General features: G+C 36.8%; 1 protein-coding gene across 1 annotated transcript in view; it reads left to right on the top strand.

Annotated features, from left to right (window-relative positions):
- LOC107096724 (Down syndrome cell adhesion molecule homolog) overlaps positions 1–26,434 on the top strand; it is a 140,596-nt gene that overhangs the window by 95,828 nt on the left and 18,334 nt on the right. The window contains exons 4-11 of the mRNA XM_015393506.1: positions 2,325–2,471; positions 4,581–4,859; positions 4,940–5,215; positions 7,922–8,218; positions 11,482–11,754; positions 14,927–15,205; positions 16,478–16,597; positions 18,876–19,055. Of these exons, the coding sequence (XP_015248992.1) occupies positions 2,325–2,471; positions 4,581–4,859; positions 4,940–5,215; positions 7,922–8,218; positions 11,482–11,754; positions 14,927–15,205; positions 16,478–16,597; positions 18,876–19,055 (1,851 nt within the window). The remainder of the gene's footprint in view (positions 1–2,324; positions 2,472–4,580; positions 4,860–4,939; positions 5,216–7,921; positions 8,219–11,481; positions 11,755–14,926; positions 15,206–16,477; positions 16,598–18,875; positions 19,056–26,434) is intronic.

Below are 26,434 nucleotides of genomic sequence, written 5' to 3'. Positions count from 1 at the left end.
GATGTGCAAAAATGACAGCCGCATGTTATTTAACTTACCAAGACAGAAACTGTGCAATATTTCTGTTTTTTAAATCAGCCGTTATAAACAGCTCAGGGATAATTTGTCCCCACCACCTACTGTATTTGTAACGTTATTTAAAACCTACCTTTATTTTTACTTATAAACATTTAAAACTAATCAACCATTTATTCGTATAAAAGGGCTGATGTCTTGGTTAACACTTTTTCAAAATGTCTGGATGAGAGTAAACTGTCATGAAAATGCTCATAAATCAACATAATTCCTTTTAATTGCATATAACTGGCTGAAGACTTCATATTGGACCACTTTATTAGTAATAATAACACATTTTATTCAAAATCCCCTTTTAGGACACTTGAGGATGCAATATGGTTTAAAGCAAGGGCTGCCCAGTGGGGCAGTGGGTAGCACTGCTGCCTTGCAGCAAGATGGTTATGGGTTTGATTCCCGGCTTCTTTCTGCATGGAGTTTGCATGTTCTCCCTGAGCATGCATGGGTTCTCTCAGGGTACTCCGGCTTCCTCCCACAGTCCAAAAGCATGACTGTTAGGTTAATTGGCTTCTCTAAATTCTGAATGGTTGTTTGTCTCTGTGTTGCCCTGCGATGGACTGGAGACCTGTCCAGATGGTTTACCCTGCCTCCTGTTTGTAGACAGCTGGCACCAGCACCCCTCACGACCCCAGCCGGGATAAAGCGTGTCCAAAAAATGGATGGCAATGTTCAATAATATCAAACATTCCAGAAAGTACCAAAATAATTCAAATAAGTGAAAAGTATACAGGCTAAGAAAGATGCGGTAATCTAAAGACATGTTTTCTTAATGGTTTTGACTATAAGAGAAAAGTGATGTTATGTAGGTCAAATGGTAGATGCAGGGCCCTGTACTCCAGGGTGGTAAGATGAGCAGATGGAAGGGAGACGAGTGAGGAGGGTGATCTAAAGGAGGTGCTGGGGATGGAGAACTGTCAAAGGTCAGATAAATACACAGGAGCAGGAATTTTAAAGATGACGTGATTGTAAAAAGGAGTTTGCTTGATGACAGGAGCGGCTGGGTTTTGGAATCTCTGAAGCTTGAGAAGGGATATACTGGGGAGACCAATAGGAGGGAAAATGCAGTAGTCAATCCAGATGTCATTAGACTGTGCACAAGAATAGCAGCGGAGGGGGACAGTTAATAATGCAAAGGTCAGAAATAGGCAGATGAGGTTTATAATTATTTATACCTTTGATCCCAGTAGATTTTCCTTAAGTATGACAGATTGTGTGAGTTTATCAAGCCTTAATACATTTGAATAACTTCCTGTCTGTGAATGTTTAATGTTTACTGGGAACACATAAGCACTGTGACTTACAGTAGGCTTTGGTTGGATCATAGAAAATGAATTTAATGACTTTAAACTATTCGGTGACAAAGAACTAACATTTAGCTGATATGAAATAAACCAAATACGTTGGGACTAATAATGAACGGATGATTCTACTTTTTTTTTTTCTTTTGCAAATTTGTTATTTAAAGGAATAAAAACGTTGCAAAGTTTAGAGTTTGGCTTAAATTTCTGTGACATTTGTTTTACAAAAACAGCTGTGAGAAAATTATAAAACAAGGTGCCTCGCTCTAATTTGTACCTTGCTACTTAAATCTTTCACTTTCTCTGTACTGATCAAAGTTTCTTAAACAGGTCGTCTTCTGGCCTAGAAGGCCTTCTTTGCAGTCTCCGTCTTAGAATACTCTCCTTCTCACAGTCTGAAAGTCTCCTTTAAATTGCTTCTTCAATCAGTTGTGACATCAGTCTGCTCCCATGGGCATGTGAGGATCCATTTGATGCTGCAGAAGAAGGTTTATTACCCAATGGATGTTGACAACCCCACTCAGCCTCGTTTGATCTGTTGAATTAACATAATGTCACTGCACTTAAGGAACAGGCAACGACAGCGAAAGAAGAATTGGCTTTTTATATCAAACAGTGACACCGGTGAGGTTACAGTGCAAGCAGGAACCACAAAGACAACGGAAGCAGTTAAAGATCAGAGATGTGTGAGATATGCTGATCTGAATTCATTACTCTGACTCTGCTGTTTGGCTATGAAGCAAGATTGAATTTTATATTTCGGCACAGCTAACATTACTGGTACAAATATGCAGCTAACAAGCACCGTTTGTCATCAGAGAAGCCCCCCTAAATGTCTTGTTTTCTCCAAGATTTATTCTTAACTGTTATCCCATGGAGAAAGTAATCTGTGTGACAGTCCTCCATCTGGTGCCCTTCATCTCTCTCCCCTTGTTCTTCTGTCTGCTCCAGGACAAAGATATCTCATCACATCTACGGGAGCCTTGTACATTGTGGACGTCCTGCCTGAGGATGGCCTAAATAACTACCGCTGCACAACACGCCATCGCTACACGGGTGAGACCCGCCAGAGTAACAGCGCGCGTCTCATTGTGTCAGGTCAGTATGCTGGAATCAGATTAAAAATGATTTCATCACAGACATAATATGCCTTGCAAAAGTCCTCACACCACTTCTACTCTTCTTCATTTATTCACATCACATTTGGGTGTTTTATATTTAGAAGTGTCAAGTAACGAAGTACAAATACTTCGTTACAGTAACGAAGTACAAATACTTCGTTACTGTACTTAAGTACACTTTTTAGTTATCTATACTTCATTATTTATTTTTCTTCCTACTTCTGACTTCTACTCATTGCATTTTCACACAAGTATCTTTGCTTTCTATTCCTTACATTTTTAAAACAAACGTTACTCGTCAGTCTTGGCTTTGGTTTTATGTTTATAAATATTTATTTCAGTCATGTGTGCCATCCAATGCAGATAATTGGCGCCATCCACATCTAGTGAAACCTAGTGTAATTGGATGAGTCATAGAACGCAAACACTCATTGGTTAGCTATTCGTAAAATTTTTGCAGACGCCAAAGGAAATCAAGCAGGTGTTCTTCAAGCTGCAAACCTGAATTGTCTATGCCATGCTACAATGTTGGATTCAGAAAAAGATGTTGAAATGTCTGAAAGGTCGGACACAGGCGAGAGCGTATCGGGATGGAGACGGAGACCAACAAGACCTCCCTCATCCTTGGCCCTATCTCAATGAATTTTTCAAAATAGTCGAAAAATTGAGCTTTCAGTTCATATACCGTAGTTGCATCTGGTTGTTATTTTTTTAAAGTTACTTTATACTTTTGTACTTTAAGTAGTTTTTGAAGCACATACTTTTTCACTTTTACTTGAGTAAAGAGGTCAAGTTGACACTTCAACTTTTACCAGTGTTTTTAAACTGCAGTATCTATACTTCTACTTAAGTAACAAATGTGTGCAATTTTGACACCACTGTTTATATTAAATAGACCATCAGAAAAAATAGATTATATATTTTTCATGAAATTCTAAAACGTGTGATATGTTCACCCCTTTTAGTTAAAAACTGATTAAACCAACTGTTTTGCATCAAGAAACTGATAGGTTTTAGCCCACTTGACATAATAAATCATGTACGTTTGGAGAGAAAAAAATAATCTGTGAACACTAATCTTAAAGTTTGACAATGTTCACTTTTTGGACAGACCGTCTTTGGCCCTCCTTTGTGTTAACTGCTCTTTATTCTGCTTTTTGTTTGCTAATATTTGCTGACTAGCCTCTGTGGCCTTTACAGAACGACTTCATTTCTGCTAAGGATAAATTATATCCAGTTGGATAAAGTTATAGATGAAGCTACCCTGGTCAGCCCCACTGATCCGACATATAAACGGCAGATCAGTCTGGTACAGAGCTGAACAAAAGGCGGGACTAACAAGGATTAGAAAATTTTAAAAAATTAGAAAACTACTGATGTGACGCAAAAACTCCAAGCGACACACTCTGTTTTTTTTTTATTTTTTATTTTGTAATCAATGAAAGATGAAGAAACTCTCTAGTGAACAATTTTTGCCGATTTTGCCTAAAAAGAATCTAAGATGTGCTCTTTCTTACATTCTTAGTTTTCCTAGCGTTCTTGCTCCGTTGCTGTCTTCAGCTTGTTGTTATGCTAGCAGAAAAACGCTGCTGAATTATGGGTAATTCTGCTGCTGAGAGTCTCACATCGTAGAGTCCCGCCTCCTGCGCTATGATTGGTCCAGCCAGATCTGGCCAGAATAACGCCCTGTGTAATTCAATCTGGGTGGCCAGGCTGTAATGAAGCAGCTTCTGGTGAAAATCAGTTTGAATTTATTTCTGGGTATCAGAGTGACGGTAACTAAATACATCTGTCTGTGATACACTGTTCAGAATGTTACTTTAAAATAAAGGTGTAGCATTTCCCTTCCACTTCACAAATATTTTAACAAATATTTTCCTATCAAACTATAAGTGATTCTTATAAAGGAGATTTAAAAAAATGTGAATGCTTTTGCTAGACACCAAAGATGATGTTGACTTTTTCAAATGAAATACTTGGTTTACAGAACTAAATACTGACTCCAACTATTAGTAATATATCCTAATATCCAGTCTTACTAGAGATGTTCAGCACCAATTAAACCCAAATTCTCTGTTCCTTTCAGACCCCACCAATGCTGAGCCAGCCATTTTGGATGGCTTTGACCACAGAGAGGTAAAGATTAATCATCGAGTGGAGCTCCCCTGTAAAGCCTCAGGCTTCCCTACACCCAAATACCGTTGGCTGAAGGACAACAGCCCTCTGGAGCCAGACAGTCGCTTTCGCCAGACCATCTCAGGGTTGCTCATAGAGAATGCACAGCCTAGTGACTCGGGGACGTATGTATGTGAAGTATGGAACAGTTATGGCAATGCAGAGGTCATGGGACGCCTGTATGTTAAACGTAAGTAATTTCCTTAATGCTCCCCCCTAACACTATCTATAACTTCACTAAATCACAAATCCTGTTTTCTGTGCCTTCAGAGCCTTTGAAAGCAATGGTCAGCCCTCGAAAGGTTAAAGGCAGTGTGGGTAGCAAGGTGTCTCTTTCTTGTAGCGTGAGTGGTTCCGACGAATATGAGCTGTCATGGTATCGCAACGGAGAGATCATCTACCCTGGAAACAATGTTCGCTTCACAGGGCTTAACCGGGAGAACCTAATCATTGAGGGAATGACAAAAAGTGATGGCGGAGCTTATCAGTGCTTTGCCAGGAAGGGCAAGATGTCTGCACAAGACTTTGTGCAGGTTATCCTCGAAGGTAAAATACCTCTATAATATATATAAGTAATAAGATGTGTGAAGCTGTGTTAGCAGCAGCTCTATGCATTATCAGTGTTGGATATTAACATGGAGTTTATGCAATAGTGACTCTAAACCAAGCAAGACTTCATACAGACGAGCACACAAAAGCACATGAACGCGCTCCCTTATGTCCAACCTTGGCAGTGTTGCTTAGGCAACTGTCTTCTGTGGTCGGGGAGGCGTAGGAAGAAGATATTGATAATCTATAATCACGTGGAACAAGCCTAGATTATCAGAGAGAAACTGCAGGCAGGCAGAGATATTTCAAAAGCCAACCACACTGCATGTCTGAGAGGAAAGCTTCTGGAACAGTACCCACGATAGAAAAAAGAACCGAGGAGTTTTAATTCAACAAAAGTTGTGCTTTTTTTTTTGTTCACTGAGGTGTTCAGACAGTGAGGAAGAGACAGTGTGTGCACTGACTACTAATCTTACAGTTAGAGCCACACTTATAAGATGTTTTAGGTCTTCTGACAGAGATATGCTCAAAGCTCCATATATACTCACTGTATCCTTCACATTAAAATCATATTAGTTTGGCAATTTAAATGATTCATTTCAGATGTTTTCTTCTATTTGAATTAAAATGATTATTTTAAAACTTTATAAAAACTTTTTTTCAACTTTATCTGATAACATTTCTTAGATGAGCTGAAAAAATAAACTTTAACTAAATAGCAAAAACACAAAGGTGCCCATACTTTTTATTGCACTATACGTTCTCCTCCAATCATAATTAGTAAATATTCTTCATATAAGATAAACTCCATGCTTTTTGTATCCATCACTATGCTGTTCCTTCTATGGACTTCGTTTAAAAATGTAGTGAATAGATTTGAGATAGGGTCTGTTCAGTGCACCACACTATAAAAAGAGATACCTTCTTATTTATGAGCTAAAAACATATTTGTGTTGTCTAAACATGAAAAACTAAGTATAAAATATATGGACAATGATTTAAGTTCAGAAAACCAAAGTAGTTGAAATATATAACTTTATCAAGTGAGTTTCCAGTAATTGTACCTTTAAATTGTTGATTATATCAAAAGGTGAAAATTCAACCAATTCTATGCTTTTGTTGTGAAATGTGGAAAAAGTTGGAATTTGTAGCTTTTCAGTTAGATACTTGATGTTATTTAAATGTTTTATTTTAACAATATAAATTGATGCAAAATAGTAGCTGCCAATCAAAATAACATGTTCTGTACAATGACAATAAAGCCTTACTCTTATCTGGGTTTAAGGTTGGCCTAAGGTTAAATTACCTGTAGTAAGGTGTGCCGGAGCATTTGCTTATTAGAGCGGCTGTAAGGGTTGGAGGTTCAAACTCAGACTGTTTCCTGTCTCTAAAACAGAAACGGGTTCGATAAAAAATGAAAATGACAAATTTCCCTAAAAAGTTGCAATTAGCTCTAAATGAAATGTATGATTTTTTTAGTACGAACTTTAAGATTTGTATTTTAATCATTATTTTTTATAAATCACTGCTACTTTCACATACGCTGGAAAAAAACTGCATTTCAACTTACAGTAACATCGATTTCAAAATTTGGTAAACTGATCAAGTTAAAGTCCTAAACCTTAAGAAAAAGCTGCCTGCTCACATATTTCCCTTATTGTGGATAATATTTATCATGTTTAAATCCAAAATTTTTTCTTTTACAAAGAAGACTTGTCTTTTCCATGACAGCTGCAAATTCCCGTCCAATGTAAGAGTTTTGATTTTATAGCTGGAAATTCTTTTTTAAAAGGCAGCTTCTCAGTCCATGTTGATGTTAAGCACTTCTCTGGAAAGTTTTTAATGGCTTCAGGCTTGGTATGGACAGTGCTTAACGATCCAATCCTTTGCTAGGAAACAGACCAGTTAGAATAAGCTCTGCCAAGAAGAGTTGTCAAATATCCGGCTGGAATTAAGCCAGGATCTCGAAAAGGGCTACAAAACATTACTTTTTTAGACAGAACTTGATGTGGGACATTTAGCCAAATAATCACCGGGTTCAATAAACCCAAAACATTTTTAAATATCTGTTTTTAAATCCAAATTCTAGTTTTTAGAGTTTATTGATTCCAATCCTTCCTAAAGAAAATATAAAAATACTTAATTTGAATAATTAAAAGAAACAAACCAAAAAAAAAAAATCTGGAGTTTATAGCCTTTTTTTGAAAAAAAAAAAAAGAAAACATTTAAATAAAATCTTTCGACTTAGCCTATTATAAATAAACTAATAATTTTAATTCACAAGAAAACATTTAATATCAATGGATGAGATTTTATTTTACATTTCCAAATTTTCTTTTATAAAAAAACAAACAAAACATTTTTAGTAGTGATATGAGGTTAAATCATCTCTTTTTTCGAAAAGGAATTTGCTAAAAAAATGTTTTAAAGTTGTTCAAAAGAAGTTCAAAAGATTGGGTATTTTCTGTCTTTTTATTTTGTTAAAAAATCAAGAAATGTCTACATTTTACAAGAATTTTTGCATGCAGCTAACCGTACTATAGATACATGGTTGAAAAGTAAAGTAGGATTAAGATACGGTTCAACAACATCACAATCTTGTACCATCTGAGGTTAGGTTAAAAGAGATACCAAACAAACTGCTCTGACTGACTGATCTTGTGCTTCATTCCCCACTCTGCTCTGCCTCATCCCCCAACACAGACGGGACCCCAAAAATCTTGTCCTCTTTCAGTGAGAAGGTGGTGAACCCCAACGAGCCCCTGTTCCTGGTCTGCAACGTGAAGGGAACGCCGCCTCCCAGGTGCAGCTGGTCGCTGGACGACGACCCCGTCATCAAAGATGGCCACCACCACCTGGGCCATTATGAGACCCATGAAGGCCACGTAATCAGCCAGCTCAACGTGACCCACACCCAGGTGCAGGACGGCGGGTTGTATCGGTGCACGTGCAGCAACTCGGCCGGGGTCGTGTACCACCAGGCTCGAATAAACGTAAGAGGTGCTTGTCAAATCAGCTCCTCCAAGAACAACAATACACAAACTGTGCGTCTCGTTGTGTGTGCCTGCTGCGAAGGAATGAATGCTGTAGTTTGGGACTGAAATATGAGCTCCAGCTCATTTCTTTTAAGATTTTAATGTTATATTATTTCTACTGTGCATCTCTGAAGGTTTGTTTACATCTACATTTTACCCAGTCCTTTTATTCACTTTAGTAAATCTTATCATGTGGATATTTTCTTTAAGGCTACTCTTAATTGGCTGAGTTTGCCTCATTCTGTTTCTTTCAGCCTTGAATAATGTATAATATTATAGTCTATTTGAATCATCATACAGCAGCTGTATTCATAAGTTAAGGTAATCATCTGGAGTTTTTGCTCATAAAATCTATCTGAATGTGGGTTGTAAACAGCCAGAAGACAAATATATTTCCTCTGTCTGAATACATTCATCCACAGTGGGGTTGTGAGTGCGACTGACTATTCATGTGTGTCTGCGTCTGCATGTATTTACTCAAGCAGCCAGCCCAGCTTTTCGCTAACAGATGTTAAAGAGATTACTCTGTTTACATTTTAATAGATACAGGATGAGACTCTGAATGCATCACATTTTATTAGAAGCCGGGCGTATTACAGTGGCGTTATTTAAATGTTACATTTCCTGCAGATAGTTAGCGCACTTTAATCTGCTTGTCATTTCACCTCCTTACACTTAGCTGCAATTAGAGCTTGTGTAACAGGAGCAGCTTAAAATAACAGCTTCAAAGAAAACCTGTCCGTAGGTAGCTTAACTGAAGCACTAAACAACATTTTAGTGACATAAAAACATATTTTCCTGCCTACAGGTGAAATTATTTCATTTTTTTTTTTTATGTTTCTGATCATCAAACTAATATTAATATATTATCAACCTAATAAATTGTTAGATATGTGTTTTAGTTTGGTCAGGATGGAGAGTTTTCTTCCATGAGAGCCAAAGTAAGACCATACCAGGTTCATTATGTTGTACGGTATGACATTAGATAGAATTCCTGCTCCATAAATTACTGTAAGTCGTTCAGGTCATGATCCAGCGAATTAACCACAGACTACAGTATGTTGGACTGTTTTATTTTCCTAAATGCTGTGTTAGTTTTACACCAAATGTAACAGGATGCACACCCTTCAATATTTTTCACTTTTGTCTCATCAGTCTGAAGAAGATTTCCCAAAAGTCTTGTGTGCTCTTTGGTTTGCTGTTGGCTTGGAGCTCTTCTGTGGATGCCGTTTTCTTTCCAGTCTCTTTCTGTTAGTGAGACCTCCTGTGATTTAGATTTTATCGGTGACCTTGTGGAAGACCTCCGTCTTGGACTCAATTATGTAGTCTATCCACTCCTGGAAGGTTCAACATTGAACCATATTTTATCCGTTTAAGGAAAACTGCTCTCACCATGATTCATGGGAGTCCCAGAGTTTTAGAAAGGTCTTTTGAACACATTCAAGACTGATATCAGTGATTTTTTAAATAATCTGATCTTGATTTTTTTTTTAGTTACAGTCTTATTATCAACAAGTCTACCTGATATTGTCATCCAGGTTTCAGTTAATAATTTTTATTTTGCATAGATTTTGAATAATACGAATCGCCAGAAATTGCTAATTTTTTTTAGATTCATTTGATTTCTTGGAATTTTGCTATTTCTCTGGCCCAATTTGTGGCACTGTAAGATTAAGTTATGGCATAGATGAAAGGGATAAAGATAAATCAGGAGATTCAGCTCGATCTGCTCCAATGTTGTCAAGAATTCAGTTCAACTTACAGGAATCTATTGAAATACTGCTTGACCATTAAGGATCAGTTAGGGATATGCTGAGAGCATCGGAAAGTCAGATACAGTTACATTTTAATGTACTTTCCATCAAGCTATAAAGACGTATTCACCCCTTGTTAGTAGCCATTCAAAATTTCCCCACTTTCCTTGATGGGCCCATGTCCTTGGCTAGTCCCCTACAAATTCTTTTTAAACATCTTAAATATTTTTCTGTCATGATTTGTGGACATTAAAATCTAAAGAGAAGCATCATCTCCTGGTCAGACCCTGTAATTCAGTGAAAGGGTGGAGTCAGAGTAAAAAACTGCACGCCCATGAGAAGGCCAGTGGCTGGAAGTTGGAGGGGATTTTGTTGCCATTCGGCTGGGACGGGCCATTTTCAATAGCTGCTACTGTATTAGTTCAAAAAAGGATGTTCAGGATGTTAGTGCTGCTGTATTACTGGTTCTGGGCCTGGAGTACCAACACCATCAGTAGCTTGAAGACGTCTATTTTTAAAAGAAGAAAAAGGAGAGCCTCCCCGGTGGTGGATTCGCCTGTGGCTCACACCAGCAAGAAGCCTAAAAACTGTCACCACAACAGACTGATGCAGGAGCTGAGGTTGGAGGAGAAAAAAATGATCGATCTATGTGAAAATGCCAACCCATATGTTTGTTTCAAATCCTCAGTTAAGATATGAAAAAGGAGGAATGCCTCCAAAGCAGTTAAGATTCTGTTACATTAAAAATGATTTTATTATTTGTTAACAAAAACTACAAAATGATGGTTTCAGGAGTTGAGGACAAAAATTTTAAATAGCTTCAAATTGTTCCACAAATTCCCAGTGACACAATTCAACTCAAATTAATTTCAATGCTGTATATCTATTCAGCACCAATTCACAGCACATGCATCTGAAGGCACAATTCAATCAGATTATGCAGTTAGATTAGTTCTAATAATTACAAGAATCAACTAAGAATAAAATAATTCTTCAGAAACATAATATCCATAAACTATTAATCCAAACATGTAGCAGTTTGTGGTGATTTGTATTATTCTTGGTCTGTGTTAATTACAAATATATAGGAGTACATAAAAGTTCTCAGAGTAATCAGGTTACGGTGTGGTAGTGAATTAAAACCACAAAAATATGGATAATCAAGGTTAATTCATAAGCGTAACATTTATAATTGGAGGCTGGTGAACACTGATAATGAATTCAATTATATAAAAAAACAGAATTTTGTATTTTACTCGGATTATTTTTGTCTGATATTAGACTTTCTGTTTTATGATTTGAGTAATATAGGAGTAACAAAAATATAAGTAGGGGAAATATGTTTCACAGCGTATTTATTTTATTAACTAAAATGAGAAAGAAGAGGCATCTGTTTAGCTAGTTAAATGTGATAATAATACTTGTTAAGGGTTTTTGAACCGAGAACCAATTCTCCATCTTTTTCCATTTGTAGGCCGTGCCACCATCCGTCCTATGAAAAACATCACAGCCATTGTAGGGCGGGATGCCTTTGTTCACTGCCGTGTGATTGGCTATCCTTACTACTCCATAAAGTGGTACAAAAACTCTGCCCTGCTCCCGTTTAATCACCGACAACGAGCTTTTGAGAATAATGGTACTTTGAAGCTGAGCAACGTGCAGCAGTCAGATGCGGGAGAGTACAACTGCAAGGTGATGGTGCAGCCCAACAAGATGGAATCCCAGAGTGTCCACGTCCGAGTGAGAGGTGAGTGCATCGTACCACAGGAGAAAATAATAACCAGTTATAAACTATACCTAAACTTTAGATATTTTTTTTTTCTGTAAGGAGGACCAGTGCAATTTCCCTCATAAAATTCTTTAATCTACATTTTTTTATGCAGCTGCCATGTCTTAAATCGCCAGCCTGACCTTAACAGCAAACCATCTATCCAAAGGCACATCAAATCTTATCATTAAAATAAATTTAACAAGTCATAAATACATTTTAACCTGCATAGATTTATTTGTGCATGTCTTACAGGAGATTTTAGAGGTCTAATGCAATATTTTGGTAATGTTGCCAACAAGCTGAATATATCTTCCTTTTAACCACAGGGAAAGCATAACAAACCTTTTTTCAGCAAGCCGAACAGTGATGTCCAGCAACGACTGTAAAAGGGTATTCCTCTCCACCATTAAAGGCTCCATACAGCCAGTGAGAATGCTATTAATTACAACACTTTCTCTGACAGCTCATCAAAAAAGACTTTAAACTGTAGCAGCACTGAACTTATATTAATTTCTCTTTGTGCATAAATCACTGCTGAACTTTGGAAGTTATTTGCTATCGATCATAATAAAGTTAATTGAATATGAAAGAAAAAAAAATCCTTTTCCAGTATCCTCTCCTGCATGGCTTCTTTTTTTGTCCTAAAACAAGGAACGTGTAACGCCTACAACATCTAGCCGGTCCACTCAACCCAAGAGATAGCTAACCCCTTTTGCCTTTCCTACAACTTGAATATCCTGGTAAAGTAGGCGTGTTTCCATTAAACTCACAAACCTTATAAAACAAAGATTTATGATGAGAATGTGTTATTACTCGTTAGCCGTTTCTACTCTTAACGACAGCTTGATGTAAACAAATAGGATCAGTTTTGTAAATTGAAATCTATGGGAAAGATTCCCAGTGGAGGAAGTTCACTTCATTAGACGAGTCACCGTATCAATGCATAAAAAATTGTATGATTCATTCATGATATTACCGGGCTGAGTGACTGATCTCCTCTGAGATCTTACAACTGAAATAGGTGATACTAAAATGGCTTCCCCATTATGCCTTCATTAAGGTGCCTTGTTGTCACTGTAAAACGCTTTCCCATGGAGCAAAGAAAGCCAGGGCAAAAAGAGACTGATAGCATAGGCTGGAGCGATGATATAAAGCAAGCCCTCCCAGCGGTGCTGTAGCAAGCGAGTGCATTTGTTAATTTACTCCGCTCATGCTTAAAATGCGGAAGTGTTTTGGGGAATCCCTAGAGTCCATTATCTCCACTTTGTTTTGAATTAAATAAGCTGCTGGAGTGCTGCGTATTTCACTGCTGTTTGAACTCGCTTGGACACACTAGCTGATGACTTGTGTGATGGCTGGAGATTTCCCTGAGAATACAGAATAAGCTATTTGAATACATTATTATGATATAACTGGGATTCTGCAGCCAGACTCATTTTTCTGACCCACTCAGCAGTGGAGTCATTTCAGAAATCTCTCTGTACTTTGAAGCTCTTTTCTTTGCACTGGGATGTTTTACAGTTATATTAAACTTACTTTATTATAAAGGAAATAAAAAGAATATAGTCTATATTTAATCATTCTTTATATATTTCAAGGTCAGTGGAAGGCCATGCTCTTTGTGAGATTTAACTAAAGTTAACGCAGTTCCAGGTTTCTTAATAAAAAGACCGTGGTGAAGCTGATTTCAGACAATCTGCTTTATTGTTGTTGAATTTTTTTGTCCAGGCTTGAAGTATTTACTTGTAAATAAAAAACAAAACAAACATTTTTAATTCTGATATTACTATTATTATCCAAATTACGCAGACATGTTTTGGTCTCCAGAGAATTTTAATTGATAAAGTCCTATCTGATTAGATCATATAATCTACAGAATCTCACAAAGGAGAAGAGTATTTTAAATCACAGACTCTCCAGAGCTTGAAGGGTGGTGGGAAAATTGTTTAGACGTTTTGACATTAAGATGGAGGATTTTTTTTTTTGCGTAAAATTTATCCCCGTCCAGAAAAAGTTGACATCCTTGTTTTTGCAGCCTGCATTCTCCAGAACTTTCTTCTCACACCATGTGACAATCAGACAGTACTTGATGAACAAGCAAGAGCAATGAGGGGTGTAAGGAATGTTGCTGGAAACTGGGCTTCTGGAGACCTTGCAACTGAGGGATGTGTTTTTTGCTTACTTTAACCCTTTAAAGCCAAGTGTATCATATTTGATACATGAGTTTTTGAGACTTCTGCATCAATAGTGTCATGTTTTTGTTGTTGAAACACTGACTTAAATATTCAGACACGTGTAATGCACAGAAAATAAAAAAACTGATTATAACGCAATTGCGTAATGTATCACATTTGATGAAAAAAAATTCTAATTTAACTAATACATTTTGCAGAAAGTTCAATGACATTTTCATTTTGAGACAATTGAATGTTCTGTCAATTTTTTCATGGTTCAGGCTTTAAAGGGTTAATTCACCTGAGGGGTGTGTTGCTTGGTATAATTACCCCCAATGTGATGCTCTGTGCACCTATTTAATGACCTGACAGTTTTTTGTTTGGACTTGTTAAATATTACTGTTCACATTTCATGTTTTTTATAATGACTTCAATCTTAAAGTAATCCTGTGTTTCTGGACTCTCACTATGAATAAAGCTTATTGTGTTGATCACCAATTAAACTTCAATGCTTCTATTTTTTAGTGATACATTACATTGGTGCATTTCTTTAAGCTATTGGTGAACAAATAGATTATTACATCTCATCCAAAGAGAATTTATGTAGGTTGACAAAGCAAATTAATGCTTCGTCGAGATTATTTTGGAAAACTTCTAGTAGGGAACTGTAAAACCGGATGTTGTGTTCCTGTCCTATATCTCTCCCTAGCCCAAACTGAAGTGGATACCCTTCTGAAATTAGAAGCTCATCCTAAATTAGGAATAGCATTGCATATCTATGCGCTTTTACGTGTCTGATGTAAATCATTTTACTGTTTAAAACGGAAAGCTGTGACACGCGTGTTGTGTCCGTTGTCTTTACTGTGCCAAAATGACCTGATCTCTAATGGCCAAAATATTAAAGACCTGTGCTTTAAAATCTGTGAACACCTAAAAATATAATTTGGTATTTTTTATTCTCCTCTTGTCTGCAGTCCCTCCTTACATCCAGCCCTTTGAGTTTCAGCGTTTCACTATCGGTCAGCGTGTGTTCATACCTTGCGTGGTCATGTCGGGCGACCGGCCTTTGGACATCACCTGGCAGAAGGACGGACGGCCTATTCCTATCAGCTTGGGCGTGACAGTCGACAATATCGACTTTACCAGCTCGCTGCGGATAAACAACCTGACACCTGACCACAACGGCAACTACACCTGCATCGCCCGCAATGAGGCCGCTGTTGTGGAGCACCAGAGTCAGCTCATTGTTCGAGGTCTGGTGGCAAACTAACTTTAAACTCACCGCAGGCTTTTATTAGAGATTCATCTAAGTTTTATAGCTCATTTATGATATACAATGTTTCTCAAGATTTAAAATGCTAATTTAAGTTGTAAACAATTGAAAAAAAAAATGTTATTTGCATAAAACATTTGGTATTGCAGGCCAATAACGACCTCAGCGACTCCCCATTACTAAGGGGTGGACCAGTTTTTTCAGTTAAATTTGCATATTTTCTAAGCCATAACAAGGCTTTGTTTGGGCTGCTCCATAAAGCTTAGAACTCAACGCTAATCCAGACATTTTGAATTGAGACAGCTTCCTGGATGGGAAGTGAAGATCTTCACACTTGGAAAACAAATTCCAGTGGTTTGTTTTTTAATTTTTTAAAACTCTTTTGGAACGACTATGATCTGGATGACTGAGAATCTTCACCAGCATTTTGCATAAAAAATATCATTGATATTTCATGGATCGGTCTTTAGCTTTTAATTTTAGTTATTAGCATGGTTTATCAACCAGTCATTAAAAAACAGACTGTTTGATTACAGATAACTTAGATTCCAAGAAGCTGTAAACATTTTTAAATCCAGCAGTATTCCTAAAAAAGGTATGACTCCTCTAAAACAGCAAAATACTGGAATTCTATCAGAACTATGCAAGAAAAAAATAACATTCAACAGCTTATATCTCTGTGCATTCCTTTGTTTTTATTGATAATAGGGGTGAAACAATGAATCGGAATAATGCAGATGAATCGATTATTGAAATAATTGTCAACTGATTCAGTAATCAATTAATCATTAACCGGAGTGTAGATACTCTAAAACATGCCTTTAGCTGACAGAACAACCCACTTAGAGCAGTAATTTTACCAAACTTTTAAATATATATATATATATATATATATATGTATATACATATATATTTTGCCTTTGAGATAAAAAAAAAAATAACTTTTAATCTGTCAATATGTTTCATCCAAAATTCCTCAAGTGGAAAAGATTTTGTTTGACCTAGTTTAATTAAAAAAAGAAAACAAGTTTTTAAGGAACCTTTTTGCTTTATGATTTGTAATCGATGCATCATAAAAATAATCAAAAATATTCAACAGACAGCAAAATAACCATTTGTTTCAGCCCTAACTGATAATAGTCCCAACTAAACGTTACAAATCCTGTAAAAACTATTGCATTATTCAAAGTCATCAAATGCATTCTGCATAACAATAAACTTGTTATTCTTTTGTCTTTGTGTCTGGGCATAGTTCCTCCTCAGTTTGTGGTTCAGCCTGAGGATCAAGATGGGATCTATGGGAAAACTGTGACCCTTAACTGCTCCGCTGAAGGCTATCCACCACCCACTATTGTTTGGGAGCACTCCAAAGGTACATTAAGCACAGATGATTTGAGGGTTTGCAGAGTCTCCACCTTAATCATTAGAAAATTAAGGTGAGGCACTGGCTGACTGAAGTAGATGAATTAGGGAACAGCAGGGCAGCAGGTGTATTCAGCCACTTGGGCAGTGCAGATGAAGAGAGGGCCCAGATGCTTGCTTCATCATCCATAAAACCTGGATGAAAGAGAGGAGTGTGTTTATATAAGTGTGTGTGCATGCCAGCAACCCTCAATGGTCAAAGAAATAAAAGACTCAGTTGTGTTTTTCTGTCTTTGATGGACTCTGTGGATCAGTGGATGTATGAGAGACAGGCTTCAGGCCTTATTAACTGTGGATCAGATCACTCTGGATAACCCTAAATAGACATTAATTTGTAGCATTTAAATAAGCTTCACAGATCAGCATGGAAACAAATGTAAACCACTGTGCAGGTTTCACTTTGTGCTATAAGTTTTTTTTCTTTTTTATCAAAAATAATCTAGATCTATGTGCATGTATATAGTTACCTTAGAATAGATGGGAAATCTCTTTATTGTCCCACAATGGGGAAATTGTGATTAGATCATAATTGCTTATTATTATAATTGGTTATATAATTGTTTGTAAATATTATTTTCATCACAAACACTCCCAATCACTGCCTAAGGGGTAGCATCAAGAAATAACTTTATTGAATTTGTTAGATACAAATTATGTTAATCGTTCTAAACATTGATAAAATCATCTCCCGTTTGAAAAAAAAACCAAAATGATAAGAGAAATAAATTCATTGGCATCTATCAATGTAGAAATGTTTAAAAAGTAATCTATACTGACTTTGGGATTTCAAGAAACCACAAGAGAGTTATATGAATAAAGATGGTTCATTCCTAGTACTTCCTTTCATGGATCATCCATAAGAAAAATATATTTTAAGACATTTTGTGTCCCATTTCATCTGGTTTAAAACTAAGACAGCATTTCAGAAGATAAAACATAATTTTGATTGCCAAATTGGGTGGCAGTGCTGTAATGTTCCTGTATGGGTTTGCGTTTTGTAAAAGCCTGATAGTGTCACTTATGACTGCTGGTTTTTACAAGAAAATTTTGCTAAACTTCATTCGGGTTAAGACAGAGATCCAGAGAAAACCAGAAATGTCCCCTATTACAAGCTGATGTTAAACCAATGTCTAGGATTGGTCTAGTCAACAGCTGGTATTAAATCCAACTGAAAAATGCAACCTTAAACAAAATGTCTGTGCACAAAAACACACTGGGAAATGAGAAAAAACTTCTACAACCATTAAAGAGGAAGAACAGAAGTCTGGTTGTAGTTAGTTGTTTTGTGTGATAGGTGGGTGTGTTAGTGTAGGAGGTATTTTTTATTGCAAACCACTAAAAAGGATAAAAAAAGCCTCAATCTAGGCACATGACATTAGGTCTTGGATAGATGGACTGTGAGTATAGGCCATAATTGAACAAACTACTTACAGTATATACCGTAGTAAGTAAGTAAGTAAGTAAACTTTATTTGTATAGCACTTTTCACAGACAAAGTCACAAAGTGATTCACATGATAAAATATAAACAACACAAATAGAATAGAATAGAATAGAATACAATACAATACAATATATTGCATTGTAATATAATATAAAAAAATGCAGTTTAATGTTAAAAGTTGCTTGTTTTTACTCATTCTGTGCTGCTGCACAATAGGATTCATTTCAGAGGGGTAAATTAACCCATTCATGTTCAGTTTTTAATAAATCTCATACAGACACAAAATGTCTGTTGTGAAATTTAACAAAATCTACATCTATTTTTAAATTATTCGAAAATCATAGATGTAAAATTTGTAATCAGAGTATAACAGAGTAAAGATACAGAAAAAAATCGTTGTTCTCATTTAAAGAGAATATACAGTAAGAATTTCACTGACTAGACTCAAGGCTGTCTAACCTGCTCTGTGATCTCGTTCAGGATGTTTTCAGCCTGTACCAATCATGTTTAACATGAGCATTATGTCTATGCTGATTGCATCACTCCAGCAGCTCAGACCTTGGTTTGTGTCTGCTCAGCAGCTGGTGATTTAAGGATTTAGGCCTTCTGTTAAGAAACATGTTTACAGTCCTCTTTAAATCTGACAGACTTTGTTATCAAATCTGTTAAAGCAGCGGCACGGTCACACACATAAGCACACACAGATGTGTTTTGAGTCCTGTATGAACTACACAAATCTGTTTTTTCCCAGACACATGTTTTTCTGCCTAATCTTCTTGCATCAGGTGCCGGAGTCCCCCAGTTTCAGCCCATCCTGCTGAACAGCGGCTCTCGAATCCAGCTGCTGAGCAACGGTTCGCTGCTTATCAAACACGTGCTGGAGGATGACAGCGGCTTCTACCTGTGTAAGGTCAGCAACGACGTTGGAGCTGATGTCAGCAAGTCCATGTACCTCACTGTCAAAAGTAAGAACTGGTCTTTATCAGTGATCTGTTGCTCCATAAGGCAAATAATCACTTTGCATTTCAAAGTCTGATTTTTCTCTTTGTGTTTGCATGAAACCTGCTACAAGCATCTAACTTCAAGTTGCAAAATTAGATCAATGAATGATGTAGTGTTAGTACATCATGTTACCTTTTTATTGTCATATACTTTCAAAAATGATCCCAAAGGCATCTTATGTTCTTAACGGCACCTCAACCTTTATTACAGATAGAATATGTATGTTCTTTAAGATTAGGGTTGATCCAAGATCAGTACTTAAATAAGCACTTGAACAGATGTTAAGATAAACTAGTAATATATGAATGCATAAATAATCACTAACAGTAAAATCTGCTTACCAATGATTTAAATAAACAAGTAAAAACACAAGAGAGCAGTTTTATTGACAAAGAACAACGATAATCAACCCACTTTCTAAAAGTGGTTAGGTGATGATGAGAAATCGTCCAAAGTGGGGCAGAGAAGCAGGACTAAATCTTGAAGTAGATGTTTTCAACAATAGAGAAACTATAATCCATCTTAATCTGACATCATGGCCAGGCTCTGGCATGGTATTATTCGGGGGGGGGGGACTTTCTCTGGTTCTGTACTACTGTAACCCCTCTCCCCAGTTGTGGGAGAGTGGTTGTCATGAGGGGGTAATCAACCAATGATTGGTGGATTTAGAATGACGTCAAGCATTCAACATAAAATCACATTTATCAGATTATTCTAAATGCAACAACTATTTCATGTCTGGGGATGTTTTCACTTTCAAGGTTTCAACATTTAAAAAGTCGATTGGATAAAAGCCAGACTCACATTTCAGGTGTTAGCACAGGGATTAACATTTAGCAGCTAATCATTGACTAAGTCAAAGACTGCCTGATTCCTAATCTTCCTAATAGAATCATTTATTTAGGAGGAACTTGAACAAATGTTGACAGACATTGATGATTTTTGTTTTTCTCGTTTTTAGAAAAACAACTACCAAATTCATTTCACTAAAAATGTTTTTTGTTTAATTTTGTAACCTTGTTGACATTTTAAAGGGATTTAAAAAGTAAGAAATTTGATTTAAGTCAACAACAAAGCACTAACAGGGTTGTGATAACATATAGTGAATTCAAACAACCTTATTATGGTCATCACTTTTAAACATATTCATTGAAAAAAAAATTTGACTGAAGTACTTTAACTACAGCAAAAGCAGCACTAGTTCCTGTACACTGCAAAAATGTCATTCTACATAAGAATTGAAGAGGTAAGAGAGACACTGCCAATGGAACAAGAAAATTTACATTTAAAATAAGAAAAAAATCAATTGCATTGTCTGATTTCAAGTGCATATTATCTAATAATCTTATTTTGAGAGTAAAAATACTAATTCCATTGGCCAGTTATCTTGTTTATCCACTCAAATAAAGGGTAAATACACTTAATTTTAGATTATTTTTTTTTACTTATTTCTAGATCGTTCTTTTGCAGTGTAGTAGAGTTCTAGACTTTACTGAGCATCGGCATGTACCCCCCAGGGCCCCCCTGCAGTGCTAGAAGTGGCTCCTCATTTTCATGGTGCTTAGATGTGAGTGGAGCTTATTTTCACTTTGCTACAGTCATCAAACTGGAGTAGGAGCCTCCCTGCTGATGGGCAGCCCTGTCTCTGTTTCATCCTGCTCTCTGTCTCCTTCTCCTCTCACCCCTCTGATATATGGAAACGTGTACGTTTTACAAATCAGCACCACAATAGAAGAGATTTTATCTATAAAAAAAAAAAACAGTCTGACCCTGATGCGCAGCCAGTCTGAGTGAAAATATGTGGGGATTGTTCCTCCTGGGTTTTAATATCAGTAATATCTGTTGACATGTCGTAGATGCCTATGTGTCACTGTGATTAGGTCTTCCAGTGTTCAAAGCTTGGAAGCTGTCAGCACTGCAGTAGCCCGCACAGAGACAAACATACTGTGTTTTTATAGGTCAGTTTTCTGACTGTGGCATCCAGTTGCTATGCAGAAAGCTGACCTATGGCTGGACTGTAACCGTATTTATCTAGTTTCATTCAAAGTGAGGGAAAACATTTTGCTTGAAGCTACTCTAGGCTTCATCATAACAATCTGCAGCTAAAAATTCAGAGTTTTATCCAGAATACTATCCTGCATTTGACACTGTAAAAGCATCTGTAATGGTCACATTGCTCATCATATCGGCACACACTTTGTTTTAATGATCTGTGGAGGATGATTGTAGTAGAAAAGCACATCGTTTTTTTTTAGAGGCTGGTATCATTTGCCTCCTGCTGGTGGACGCACATGCAGTTTACACACATGTGGTGAGGAGCGATGTGAGTCACGTGACGGTATATTTCTCTCACTCTGCTCCATTGCTTAGAGACAGAATCTCTCCTAAAAAAAATATTTTTTTTTTCTCTGCATTTATGCATTTATTGATTCCGAGGATCTAAACAGCAAGAACAGGGCTATAAGCTTTTTTTAAATTTTGTTTATATTACTGTAAAACGCTCTGTCAATGTTTAAGCAGATATCTAAATTAAAATGTCTTACATTATATATACATATACATTATATATATATATATATATATATATATATAAATTATTATAATTTTTTTCTCCAGGTTTTTATAGTCATTACACTGTCACCGGTAGAGAGCAACGAAATTAACTCTGCATTTAACCCATCACCTTGGGGAGCCATGGGCTGCCATTGTGCGGCGCTTGGGTAGCAGTGTCGGGTTAAGGGTCAGGAACCCAGAGTGGCAGTCTGTGGGAGTGGGGCTGGAACTCAGAACCTCTGGGATCAAAGTGCAATGCCCTAACCACTAGGTTGCCACTCCCCCATATATATACATGGGATATAGCTAAACCAATCTCCCATCCGATTTTTTTCATCTGGAACCTTTGCGCCACACGTAAGAGAAACCACGCTCTCTGCACATATTCACCGCAGCTATGGAGTTTATATGGAACAAAAGCATATTAGCTTTAATCTGTTATGTTAATTCATCCTTTTGAGAAGGAAAGCCTAACTCCCCTGCCTTTGTAGTCCGTTCAAGCATGAGGAAAATAAGGCAGACGAGTTAGCCCTGCGTTCTGATTAAATGAGCTAATAATCATTTTAGGATTTGGCAGCAACAGAAACTGTCCATAAAGGACTATGGTTATAGGAAAAGCCTTAACAAAAAAGAAGACCGTGACATCTTTTCAAAAGTAACTGTTATTGTCTGAATGCAGTATTTAATGTAGCTGTACTATAAACATCACTCATCTTTGTAATGAAAATTGGTGATTAATAACATTTAGCTTATTTTTAAGCTAAAATTCTTTGGTCCTATTGTAACTTATCCTAAAGAGCAACAAAACCTTTAAATGTACATTTATTATAGCTCCTGCCTCATCTTCTATAATGTTTTTGGCTTTATCTAGTGGATATAGACAGCTTTATGGCTTTTCTATAGTAACATTAAACTTGAGTGTGTTTGTTTAGAATGTTTATGGTTCCTTCTAAAGGAGATTAAAAGGAACAAGGATATCCATTAACTGTTATTAAATGGATTCATAAATTTAATCAAATTCAACATATTGCACTTACTCAGTGATTCAGTATGGACATGATGCTGCCTCAATCATAAATTCCAGATAAGCTTTACTACTAATTTTTCTTTTAACAATTGTTGTGTTTCACAGATGCAAAGCCAAAGCTGCCCCATAATCAAACATGTCATCAAGTTTCATCAACTGTTTGCAATGTTTCAAATTACATTCACTGTATTTAAACCTGGATAATATTTTTCTTGCAACATTAAAATGTCTTTTATGATTTAGTCGGGCTTGGGTGCAGCCCTGTTTTCTTGTTGGCATGGCATAAAAACTATATGTGCTATTCTAAACCCTGCCGCCATTGGCTGCTGTAGTCATTACATGCTGGCTCAGCCACACTCTTTTCACTCATCAGCAGATCACATTTCACATTTCAATTCCCAAAATGTACTTATGTATTCAAGATGCTTTCAATAAAAGAGTACTTACTCGCATGAGTGGTTTGAAAAGTGGAGACCATTACTGTATTCCTGTTCACCAACACTATTATATCTGCAGCTCAGTGTTTGTCTGTTTGCATGTTTAACTAAATATTACTTGTCATTTGTAAGCATGCATACTAAGGGTATATTTTATTACGCTGGTGTTGGTGTATCCATGCGTGCTGCAATCCTTACATTGTGCCAGCATGCAGCGTGTGCAGTTGTGAATGCCTGCGTGAGACGATTGAACTCTTGAGTGCATTTCTGCCTCATTTAAATCAGTCAATACCTCAATTAGAAGCTGCCATGAGGCTCAAGGGAGGAACGGGCTGCATGTTTCTCTGCTTTATTTGCACTCTCAGTCTTTCTCTGTTTATAAATGAACAGCTGGTAAAGAAAGACGCACAGGTGAAAAATAAAACCAAATTTGCTTTATCTGAAATAAAAAAAAAGAAGATTTAGAGTTGTGTTTGATTGTGAGGTTGATATCCATAGAAAAATTTACATTGGTTCGCCTTGCTGGCAATATTTTAAATTTAGACGTGCTTCAAAGTATTTAAACATTAGTTTGCTTATAGTTTTATTGGTAGGTAATATGGACGTGGCATTTGTTTTGGAGATTAATAGGATTTTTTCAGTCGCTGACAACAATCTAAATCCTCAAAATATGTTTGGCTAATATTGAGCCGAAATCTGCCTAGGATTAATAAAGTTTTTATAAAATTGAAAGAAAAATCATAGCTTTATTTCTTTTCTAAAAAGGACCTAAAGGTTAATCAATTAAAATCTTGCCTCTGCTGCCAATGTTTTTTAAGTGGGAGAAATTACCTGTAGTGCTAGGCTAATGCTAGCAAATTCATGCCATGATTTTCCATGACCCTGAGCGTGTTCAATTTATATATTGACTAATGTAATTAAGAGGTGCTCTAGTTGACTATGATCAAAAAGTTCTTCAGCTTCATTAAATGTTTTGAAAGTCACAGAATTTACTGCCCAGTGCTTAACTCTTTTTAGGGTACTCAGTGACATACTTTAAAATCAAAATTTCAAGACAAGTGGGTTATTAGAGGACAGGACAAGACTATTACTTTTGTGAGATTCAATAAATATGTATATTTTGATGGCAGAAAGTACGTTCAATGCAATTACAAGAAATGGCCACTTGCCCTGATATATTAAGAAAAATAACAATAGTGCTTCTGAGAGAAATTCATGAAAAACACTCACTTTTTTGTTACAGAATAACATTTGAGCATTAATGCTGATGCAGGCACTTACATTTTGTACTTTTTTGACTTAGCTTATCCAGCGTACGGAGGCCTTAGTCCTGGACGAGGACGACCCGGGTTCAAATCTGCCGTTTGTCTCTCCCCCTCTCTCATCCCCCCTTTCCTCTCAGCTTACTGTACAAAAAACGAGCCACTAGTGCCATAAAAAACTCAAAAACAAACAAAAAACTTTTCAATTAGCTTTTTTTTTCTGAACTTGTTTAGTTTTTTTTCTTTGCTTAAAGGTATTGTGGAGGATTTCCTCAATTTTTTTAAAAGACCCGCCCTGTCCACTTAAAGAATATTGCACATGCACAACCCTATACCCATTCCTGAGAGGGAACGCTTATTAAATGTGTGCGAGAGCATGCACAATCAAATTTCTCTTTGTGCATGCTCTGTTTAAAAGTTGCCTTCACATAGCTCATACAAGCTTACTGTGTCCAAATGTCCTCCCTAACTGTGACAGCATTCCGAGATACAGTATATCTGCCTCTTCTGAGGCCTTTATTTTCTTCTCATACACTTCATAGACACTTTTTCCTTTGCGACCGTGCACAGAAAAAGATTGCTAACTGGATAGCACGGCCTCACGTAAACATATCACCAGAATGATTGACCACTTATTTAGATGATGCAAATAAAAGATTGTCCTTCATACCTTTAATTTACAGTAGATAATATATCACTGAAGGGCTAATTTAGTTGCTCAAATGCTAAAATAGCATGTAGAGCCATGTAGCAGTATCTTTGCTGAATGGCTGGATATACACCTTGAGCTAATAGACTGTATTTGTTAGAAGTATGCAAGTGATCAAAAACAGTAGTTTGTTCTTAAGCTGTTTTCCGTGCACATAAGGCAAATATAATAGCAGGACAGAGAAAGAGCTGCAGCAGCCAAAACAGCGTCTCTTTCATTGCAAACCCCACCTTAAAGGGTAGAAACTTTTACAATATATATAAAAGTTTGAGCAACAAAACAATGTAAAGGATCCAGCATATGCTTTTTAAGCCATAAACATCAAAAATAACCCACCCCCCATTTCTGGTCCCTCCATACCTCTCTGCACTATGCTCTCGTTCTCTTTACTTTCCTTATTTTTAGCCCCTCAGCTTTCGCTCTCTCCCTCGTCTTCCCTCTCACACTTCTTCCTTTTCCCATTCGTTTTTTATTACCTGACCTCTGTAATATTGCTGCATATTAAAAAGTATACATCAACGGAGCAATTACAGGCTATCAAAAATAATATGTTTAGCCTGGGGCAAAGCGAGTGCTGCCTGGTAGATGCAGGGATATTAGATGAGAGATGAGAAAGCCTCACCTTAACGTGAGGCACTGAAAAACAACCAAGATCAGTAAAGATCAGAGAACGTTATATATGTTTTATTCACCCATGCAAAAACACTCGCAGACAAGGTCACAGAGAGACTGAAATGTATTTTAGTGCACAGTTAGATTAATGTACTCACTTTGTACACATGTAGGCAGTTAACCAATTCATATTTTTTTTTTGGAGGTTCTTTTTAAAGTTAAATAAACAAACATGATCCTCGCTGATGTTAACTTAATCTGCCACGGTCTGATATCTGGATGGGGAAATAAGTTCCCATTAAGGAGCAATAACATTTAGAGAAGGGGCAGAGGAAACTACAGTTATAGGACTCACTTAAAATTCATAGTTGCTATGCAAAATAAATCAGCAGCTTCTTTGGCGGGGGCAGTGAGTAAGGCAATGATGGTGTGGGGATCGAAGGAGAGGGCGGGGCTGGATATGAATAAGAAATGAGGTTTAAACATAGGCACTCCCAAGCCTGGCACACACAAAACCAAGTTGACATGCTAGAACCTCACATACACATATAAACACATGAAAGCGGCAACTCTTTGATTTTATTTTCTGCTTTTCCAGCATGGAAAGGTACCGTGTGAATACAAAGACAAACATGTTCGGCAGATCTTTGTGGTTGTTTGTGTGGGTGGTTATTGTGCGTAGGACGTGTGCTAGTTTGTTTACAGAATGTGCTTTCCAAACTCCTGATCCTAGTTTAGCTTA

The sequence above is a fragment of the Cyprinodon variegatus genome, unplaced genomic scaffold (assembly GCF_000732505.1).
Source record: "Cyprinodon variegatus isolate N-32 unplaced genomic scaffold, C_variegatus-1.0 Scaffold24, whole genome shotgun sequence".
In the NCBI taxonomy this organism is placed as follows: Eukaryota; Metazoa; Chordata; class Actinopteri; order Cyprinodontiformes; family Cyprinodontidae; genus Cyprinodon; species Cyprinodon variegatus.
The sequence above is the reverse complement of the archived record's forward strand: the minus strand, read 5'-3'. Positions and strand labels throughout refer to the sequence as shown.